Genomic DNA, 10,273 nt, shown 5'->3' on the forward strand with positions numbered 1-10,273 from the left:
GCCTGGATACATTTATTAGGTAACAAAATGTGAAATTCTTTTGTATTAATATATTAATATGACGTAAGGTCCAGTTACCAGCGTGAAAGTAAAACAGGTAGTAGTAATGACTACTTTAACTTTTACCAGTCTTTTAAACCATGAGTATATGTATTTCGACTTGAGTGATAGATGTGTACTTTTGCCATCTCTGGTGGTAAGTAGTAAAGTACTGGTGAGGAGTCAAGTACGAGTGTAGGGTGAGGAGACAGGTATTGGTAAAGGTTTAAGATTCAGCTACTGTTGTAGGCGAGGAGTCAAATACTGAAGTAGTGTAAGAAGTCAGGTACTGATGTAGGTTGAGGAGTCAAGTATTGGTGTAAGGAGCGGAGTCAAGTGCTGGTGAGGAGTCAAGTACTGGTGTAAAGAGAGGAGTCAAGTGCTGGTGAGGAGTCAAGTACTGGTGTAAGGAAAGAATTCAACTGCTGGTGAGAAGTCAAGTACTGGTGTACGGAGGGGAGTCAAGTACTGATGAGAAGTCAGTAACTGGTGTAGGGTCAGGAGTCAAGTATTCATGAGAAGTCCAGTTGCAGGTTTATGGTGAGAAAGCCTGGGGTGCAGTCAACACTGCTGATCCGGAATCTAATATAATACAGTTATCTAGTGTTAATTCTCACCATGAGCATGGGTTTCAGTTGTTATAACTTATAACTTACTTATGTGGTTTCTCCTGATTTACTTGCAGAGACCCGTGTCTGTGAGGTCATGAGACACAATCTGCCACACAACCGTTGCAATTCTTTTGCTGATTATCTTGAAAAAAGACGGCAATAAATCAATCTTACACGTAAACTCCCACACGCGCAAGTGGGCACACACGTGACAGAGATCAACGCAAGTTCGATTTGGAGTCACTGTTTCAGTACTGTCATCAAGAGGCAGCTGTCCAGCACTGAATCAATGATGTCAAGCCACATGCACACATACAAGCACACATGCAGGATGTGCATGCGTGCATGTGTGTTTAGTGTGTGTGTGTGTGTGTGTGTGTGTGTGTGTGTGTGTGTGTGTGTGTGTGTGTGTGTGTTAGAGGTCTAATGGTACATGTATTCGTAATGGAATTTTTCAGTACAGGGCTTTTAGTTGGGTGCACATGTGTACTGAATGCAGTCCAGAACAGAGTTAAAATCTGAGTTCCCTCAGGAACGTATTAAGTGGCGGACAGCAAGTTTGTTTAGTCTTTGCCTCACACTTATTGCATGTTTTTATTATTAAACTTGAAAACATACAAAACAATGCCAGGGGTATTAAAAGAAATTGAAGTTAACGCAGTGCCACTGCAGGTACTCACTCCGTACTGGCAATAAAATTTGTTTTGCGCACGCATGAAAACACTAAAAAAATCATAGTGCTAGCATTAGCCGCTAACCAAGAAGTGCTAGTGCTATGGATTCTTTTTTGCATTTTATTTCCCGCTTCAAGAATTTCTCTAAAAAGAAGAAAATCCTGACAATTGCACATGTCGAGGTCCATGAATGAACGAAGGATGAAAGGAATGAAAGTATTTGTTAAAGTATTCTAAAATAAGTAGAACAGTTAAGTAGATCATATCTTTAGAAAATTACATATTCAATGTAAAACACACAAACACTTATAAACACATCTGTTTGACACAAATGTTGTCTAACAAAAAATCTAACCTATTTAATAAATTTTTTTCTATTTATTAAATTTTATTTTATTTACTTATTTTGTGGCAATTTCATTGCTTACTATTTTTTATTTATTATTTTATCAATATAATAAAAAAAATATTGCATTAATTCTGATTTATTTTTATGAAATCTAAAGAAATATATATTATTTTTTATATTATTTAACCAAGCAGGCATTTTAGGTGCAACATTACACCCCTAGTGTGTGTGTGTGTGTGTGTGTGTGTGTGTGTGTGTGTGTGTGTGCCATGACATGTTCACATTATCTCATAAAATTCAACACTGTCCCCGAAGCTGAAATGATGAAAAAAAAATTGAATTACACTCGGTTGGATCTAAAAGTATCGGCGCCCTCGGTAAAGACTCTTACCCCTTACTCTTCTCCCTCCTTTCATCAGCGTATCCTTTAAACGTTACCATGCTGATTAACGCGTTTTTTTTTATGTTCCCCTTGTGTGTTTATTTTTGCGGTCAAAGTTACAAGCAGTGGTTTGAAATTTATGCTGAGGTTCAATGACAGTCATGAAGTGTGAGAGAAGATTGATGGTGATGATGAAAACCTGCGCGTTATTGCTGCGACTCTGATGGGATTCAATTTACGACACTGCTCCGCTCTTAGCTCAAATCGAGGCAATGTATTTACACCATTTATGCAGGTTTTTTTCTAATAATCCAGTAAAAAACATGGCACACACACACACACACACACACACACACACTCACTCACTCTCTCTTCTTTTTCCCATATATCAGTGTAAACATGTCAAGTCTTGCTTCGCTCTCTCTCTTACACACACACACAAGTACGCGCCAAACATTGTCCTATCTTCAGAATTCTCTTATCGTAATTCCAGGTTATCACTCTGTTGCTTCTATTTGCTGTAATCGCTCTCCTGCCATCAGTTTTGATAAACTCTGATTTGCAGTGAGCTTTAAGTTTCAGCTAAATTATTCTACACTTGGTACTGGTTTCACTTCAGCTTCCTCACATTCCTACTCTATAAATGCAGAGGGAAAAAACCCATGAAGAGAAATTTACATGAGAGTTTCATAAAGGGTTGCATGTGGGTTATGTGAGGATTGTGAGAGTTGTGTGAAAGTTACATGAGACTTACATGAAAGCTGCATGAGAGTTACATAGGAGTTATGTGAGAGTTACATGGGAGTTACAGTACATGTTGGTTATGTGAGAATTACATTAGAGTTATGTGAGAGTTATGTGAGAGCTGCGTGAGAGTTATGTGACGGTTTTGTGAGGGTTATGTGAGAGTTACATAAGGGTTATGTGAGAGTTATGTGAGAGCTGCGTGAGAGTTATGTGACGGTTTTGTGAGGGTTATGTGAGAGTTACATGAGGGTTATGTGAGAGTTATGTGAGAGCTTTGTGAGAGTTACGTGAGGGTTATGTGAGAGTTATGTGAGAGCTGCGTGAGAGTTATGTGACGGTTTTGTGAGGGTTATGTGAGAGTTACATGAGGGTTATGTGAGAGTTATGTGAGAGCTTTGTGAGAGTTACGTGAGGGTTATGTGAGAGTTATGTGTGAGTTGACTTAGAGTTATGTGAAAGTTACATGAGAGCTGCGTGAAAGTTACATGAGGGTCATGTAAAAGTTATGTGAAAGCTGCATGAGAGTTACGTGAGGGTTATGTGAGAGTAAGGTGAAAGCTGCGTGAGAGTTACGTGAGGTTATGTGAGATTTACGTGAGGGCTGTATGAGAGTTACATGAGAGTTATGTAAGAGTTACGAGAGAGCTGTATGAGAGTTACGTGAGGGTTATGTTAGATTTACGAGAGAGCTGTATGAGAGTTACTTGAGGGTTATGTGGGAGATACGTGAAAGGTGCGTGAGAGTTACGTGAGGGTTATGTGAGAATTACGTGAGAGCTGTATGAGAGTTATGGCAGGGTTATGTGAGAGTTACGTGAGAGCTGTATGAGAGTTATGTTAGGGTTATGTGAGAGTGACGTAAGAGCTGTATGAGAGTTATGGCAGGGTTGTGTGATAGTTACGTGAGAGCTGTATGAGAGTTATGTGGAAGTTGTGTTAGATCTGTTTGAGGGTTCCATAAGAGTTACATGAGAGTTGAATTAGAGCTACTTGAGAGCTGTGTAAGGGATACGTGAGAGTTGTGTGAGAGTTGTGTGGGAGCTGCTTGAGGGTTGCGTGAGAGTTATGTGAGAGTTGTGCAAAAGACATGTGAGAGCTGTTTGAGGGTTACGAGAGAGTAATGTGACCGTTGTGCGAAAGATACATGAGAGCTGTGTGAGGGTTGCGTGAAAGTTATGTGAGAGATGTGCGAAAGATACATGAGAGTTACATGAAAGTTATATATATCATTATATATACATGAGAGTTATATGATAGTTATATGAGTAATGTGAGAGTTGCACGAGAGTTATATCAGAGTTATATGAGTTATGTGAGAGTTGCCCGGGGGTTACTTGAAAGTGATGTGAGAGTGATGTGAGAGTTGTGTGAGGGTAAGATGAGAGTTACATGAGAGCTGCACAAGGGTTATGTGAGAGTTATGCAAGAGTTGTTAAAGTTACGTAAGAGCTATTTGATGTTAAAGCTGCGTCACGGTTGCATGAGAGCTGTGTAAAAAGCACGTGAGTTACAAACACTACTCAGATTTTTGTTTGTGTTTAAATTTTAAGACAATAACCCGTCTCAGACATTTCTTCTCCAGAGTAAACTAAACACTGGTGATTGTGATAATCTGAACAGAGAGCTAAATAAATTAACAGAAGTGTGAGAGTAACAAGACTCTGAATACACGACTGTCCCCGAGCAGATACTGATTTACCTTTTGACTGACTCAGAATAAATAATTACTCTGAATAAATTATTTTACTTTCAGTACAGCTGCTAAATTAATTATGTTGGTTAAATAAATAACAAGACATTATATATTTATATATATACACTATATATTAATGCATTAATTACACATAAATGCAAATTCATTTTAACGGCACTGATTTTATTTTGATTCTATGATTAATACAGCACCCAATTTCTGATTGACCATTTTTTATAAAACATGTAAATAAATAACTATAAAAGAAGCTAAATTAAAGCCTTAAAAGCAACACACATTTTTTTTACAACGTCCTTTCTTTACTCATATATAAAAAAATAATAATAAACACTAAAAAAAAATGTTTTTATTACTAAACATTTGTTTTACTGATGCACCAAGTCTTAAATTAAGCACCAAAATCCACCATGATGCACACATCCGGAAATTAAAACGGTCCGTGTGGAAACATGGTAATTTCCTGATGATTTATTTAATTGAAAACACAATAATTACTTTAAAACATTTACAAGAATATTTTGTCATGTTAAGTATGTTTTTACTATTAATAAACATACACTTTCATAAAGCATATATATTTGTACCCAACATGCCCATGAGTATTAAAAAAAGTTTTAAAACAGAAACAAATTTGTGATTGTCCCAATTAATTGTGAGTTAACTCATGATAATCATGCAATTCATCAATATTAATCGATTGACAGCCCTAATATATATATATATATATATATATATATATATATATATATATATATATATATATATATATATATATATATAAAATCAAATTAATGCAATATACATTTTTATTATATTGATTAAACTGAGTAATCGATTTAATTGGAACAAATTAAATTGATTAAATACAATTAAATAAATAGAAATTCTGAATAAAATTTTCAGATATATACATACTGTGAAAATAAGTGTGTGTGTGTGTGTGTGTGTGTGTGTGTGTGTGTGTGTGTGTGTGTGTGTGTGTGTGTGTGTGTGTCTGTGTGTGTGTGCGTGTGTTTTATATTTAATATTTAATTTTCTAAAGATATGATCTACTCAACTGTTCTGCTTATTTCAGCATACTTTAACAAATGTCTTCAATCCTTTCATCCTTAATTCATTCACTACTTCGATATGTGCAATTGTCAGGATTTTCTCCTTTTAAGAGAAATTATTGAAGCTTGACATAAAATGAAAAAGAATCCATAACGCTACGCTAACGCTAGCGCTTTGGATATTTTAGCGTTTTCAGGCATGCACAAAACTAATCTTATTTCCGTGTGTAGACACAGTGAGTTTTCCCCAAGGCCTAATTCAGATTTACTGATTTACGTTTTAATATATTTTTGTCTATGAATATGTATAAAATTATTCCCAATAGTTTATTTACTTTATTTTATAGCGTGTGTTCATGTAACCTGGCTATGAGAAGACGTGACAAATGCAAGCTACGCTAACTTCGTAATTGATCTGTTAAATAAGATAATGGTGTGGTGTTTTTAATGTGAATTATTGTTTTAATTCACAACATAAAAACCGAGACTGATCATGATCATGACACGTATGAAATCTGACTGATTTAATTCTATAAAGCTTCATATTTAAAATTTCACTCAGTCATTTCTCTATAGGTTCTCTGTCACATGCATACTTGTACACCACCAACTGGAGTGAAGTTTAACTGCAATAGACAAGTTTTTTGCACATCCATGCTTTAATTCTTACGTACACTGAACCCTAGTGAATGTCTGCACCGAAACACAGCCAATCCCCCGCTAGCTGAGAGTCCCATTTCAGAGAAACAGCAGTAAGGTGTCTGAGCTGGTGATGATTGAGGTTAAGCGTTGAAAGCGAAAGCTGATGATTCACACATAGGGGTGACAGATAGCATGTGAGAAAGAGAGAGAGAGAGAGAAAGAGTAATAGAGAAACAGAAAAAGTGAAAGAGAGAGAGAGAGAGAGAGAGAGAGAGAGAGAGAGAGAGAGAGAGAGAAAGAGAGAGAAGCTCAAAGATTTCGTGCCAAAGGAATGTCTGCATTTAGTTTGCTCTACCTTTATCGGGATCTATATCAGGGGTTTCCCAGTGTGTGTGTGTGTGTGTGTGTTGTGTGTGTGTGTGTGTCTGTGTGTGTGTGTTTGGGTGCGTGTTGGGACTCGGGCTGAATTTTGAAAATAAACCTAAATGTAATACTTGTTTCGTAAAATAAATCAAGCGAATTAATAAATCTATCACATCAGGTATAACTGCAGTCATTGATACATTACTTCCTGTCATTACAATTGTTGTTGGTTTTTACACAAATACATAAATTAGTCCCTAAACATACATTACCAGAGGTAAAGATGCCAAGGAAAAATTTTACAACAGACAACAGGAGGCTCAAATCATGACTCTCTTCACTACCTCTTTATATAATCATAATAATAATGATGTCCTCAAAGCTGATCCACAATGTCAAAAAAGAAGTTTTCCCGTGTGGATAAGCTAATACATTGTTCTTTAACGCTATTAAGGAAGTTAGTGGTGACAGTGTTAAGGATAAACTACACACCAAACTACCATCATTACAGTTTCACTCCACTGTAAAGCTGTTCATGGCAAATTGCAGTCCCAAGAAATGATAGAGAGGCTCCTAACCAAAATGTGCTCATAGATGGATGGATGGATGGATGGATGGATGGATGGATGGATGGATGGATGGATGGATGGATGGATGGATGGATGGATGGATGGATGGATGGATGGATGGATGGATGGATGGATGGATAGATAGATAGATAGATAGATAGATAGATAGATAGATAGATAGATAGATAGATAGATAGATAGATAGATAGATAGATAGATAGATATATACGGTTATACATAGATGGAAAGTACATCTACTATACAAGTACTAAAGATTGTAGTACAGAGGTGGGAAGTACAGAAGTACAAATACTTCGTTACTGTTCTTAAGTAGATTTTTCTGGTATCAGTACTTTACTATTTATTTTTCGAACAACTTTTTACTTTCGCTTATTAATTTTTTTTACACAAATATCTGTACTTTCTACCGCTTGCATTTTTAAACCAGGTGCCTTACTTTAGTTTTAATCTATTTGGTGAATACTTCTTATTGCACACCGTTTGCAGCTTATCAACCGATTTCTTGTCATTGCGTGGCTTTTTCAACCTACCGCTGGTGTATAATTTCCTGGCTCTCAAACACCACAGATGTAGGCTAGTTTACAAAGCTAACAATAAGGACAGGACTGAGAACAGAGACATTCCTCATCCTTACTCTGCTTGTGTTCTATATGGATGTTTGTTTAGCCTAGATACATTCATTGGGTAACAAAATTAGAAATTTGTTTTGTATTAATATATAATGTGAGGTCCAGTTACCAGTGTGACACTAAAACAGGTAGTAATGACTACTTTTAATTTAAGTACATGTCAGAGCCCACATTTTTTTACTTTAACACGAGTTAAAAAGTGTAGTCAATACTTCAACTTTCACCAGAGTCTTTTAAAACATGAGTATCTGTACTTCAACTTGAGTAAAGGATGTGTGTACTTTAGCTATCTCTGTTGTAGTACAGAAAGTTTCTAAAGAGATTGATTGATGGATGGATGGATGGATGGATGGATGGATGGATGGATGGATGGATGGATGGATGAATGGATGTATGGATGGATAGATGGATAGATGGGATTGATGGATAGATGAAGGGATGTATGGAATAGATGGATGGATGGATGGATAGATAGATAGATAGATGGAATAGATGGATGGATGACTGGATGGATAATAGACAGACTTACCGGCCAGGCAAACTGGAATGGAATGATTAAAGTGCCGATGTTGCTGCCTTTGTTCCGGTTATTCCCAGTTCCCTCAAGCTGAAACGAGTTGCCACCTACGATGGCCGAGCTCGCTGTTCCATAGGTGCATGGGCCCGAGGTCATGACCTCCACCTGGTACTCCTTCAGACACGCCCTGAAATACGTGCTGCACTCCACAGCGCTGCAGTCGTCGCCCTGGCCCTGCCTAGCCCCCCTTTCCCCGCCGCAGCACTCGCCGCTCGCCAGCGCCCCTTTCCAGTTCTCCACGCTGAGCACACGCAGCTCCACGTAACCGGACCCCCAGCACACCTGCAGGAAAACCGAACGATCACAGGAGCGTCAGTATCTGAGACAACACTGACCTGAAGCACTGCATCAGATAAAGATTTGACATTTATTCATGACATATTCACTGCGCCATATGTGAGGCACGTTCACACGTGAGGCACGTTAGACATGAAATCTAATACGGTGAGTCAAATGTGTCCTGAGATCGTACTAGACACAGCTCCATGTTCAGGTACAGGAATATCTCAAGTTTGGTCTGATTTTCCCTTGCACTTTAAACTGATTCTGATCAGATTCAGGAGGAACAAAATCTGATTTCCTGAGATTTATCCATGGCATTGATTATATTGCAGAGAAAATGCCTTTCTCCAAAATAAAAACTTTTGAGAGTTGACTTTTTTTTTTTTGCTGTGTTTGCTGTTTTTGTTGCTCAACCTGCGGGGGGCAGGGGGGGGGGGGGTTGCTAAAATCAGACAAATATGCCTATAATTATATATTATATACACCAGTGAACTCTAATATCGGTATCGCTTTAGTAAGAGAAAAAAATCGAATCAGATCATCCTAATATTTTCAATTTCTATTTGAATGAATAAACTCAGTCTCCGAGGAGAAATAAAGATAAAATCTCATAATGAGTTTGTCCTCATTGACCATTTTTATTATTTACATTTTTCTGCACGCGATCAGAAATACGGCTCAGTATCGTCTCTCACCTCAAACCAAAACGTCAGAACGATGCAAACCGAGTGCAGGAAAGCGCCCGTGCAGCTCCACATGACTCCGTTGAGGCTTCACGGTAACGACGCGTAGAGCAGAACGCGGTTCTCCATGGTACAGAAGACGCTCCTGAGAGATGAGAACATCCGCCACGCCGCCGCGCGCTCTGCGCCTCCAGTCCTGGGGTGGAAAAAAAACACACACGCGCACACTCACACTCATGCACACACGCGCGCGCAAACACACACACACACACACACACACACACACACGCGCGCGCGCACACTCCAGAAGCGGGTCGTTGAAAAAAAAAAGTTGGTGTAGTGACCAGCGCGCGCACACTCTCCCACACGCACGCACACGCGCGCGCTTGTTCGCTCACTCACGCGCCACAGGATTTTGAGCGACACCACATACAGCCAATCACATCCTCCCGATCCTTAACAGAGTCTCTGTTCAGCCAATCAGCGACGAGGAAGAAGGAGACGACTTGTGATTGCGAGATTAAATTAAAACCAACTAATTTAGCTAATTTAGACTAATGCAAACTTATTCAAGATTTACTCAGTTATCTGCTACCAAACTAACCTGGTTAACTTGTAAGTCTGGTTAACTGGTTAACTGCAACTCATACCAGCCAGAGCTTCAAATTAATTCATGTAAAATATGATGTAATAACTGTAAAACTAGTGAAAGTCTAAAACCAAATAATATGTACTTACTTATGTACTTTTATATATATATATATATATATATGTGTGTGTGTGTGTGTGTGTGTGTGTGTGTGTGTGTGTGTGTGTGTGTGTATGTGTGTGTGTGTTTTAATATTACTAAGGTGTCATTATGTATTACAACAACAATAATAATATTTACAATAATCATCATTATCACAATCAAAAATACTCGTATTGATTAGATAAGTT

The 10,273-nt window shown here is 38.0% G+C and overlaps 1 protein-coding gene across 2 annotated transcripts in view; it reads right to left on the reverse strand.

Annotated features, from left to right (window-relative positions):
- The window catches only part of jag2a (jagged canonical Notch ligand 2a), a 35,631-nt gene extending 25,871 nt beyond the window's left edge, over positions 1 to 9,760 (reverse strand). Inside the window, exons 1-2 of one of the 2 annotated variants that reach the window (XM_083540396.1) lie at positions 9,347 to 9,760; positions 8,322 to 8,651 (exon numbers count right to left, since the gene is read on the reverse strand). In XM_083540396.1, the coding sequence (XP_083396522.1) occupies positions 8,322 to 8,651; positions 9,347 to 9,409 (393 nt within the window). In that variant the 5' untranslated portion in view covers positions 9,410 to 9,760. The remainder of the gene's footprint in view (positions 1 to 8,321; positions 8,652 to 9,346) is intronic. The other variant, XM_083540397.1, reaches the window with a different exon arrangement.
- Positions 9,761 to 10,273: the final 513 nt, after the last annotated feature.

This window comes from Silurus aristotelis (genome assembly GCF_946808225.1).
Source record: "Silurus aristotelis genome assembly, chromosome: 4".
NCBI lineage: Eukaryota > Metazoa > Chordata > Actinopteri > Siluriformes > Siluridae > Silurus > Silurus aristotelis.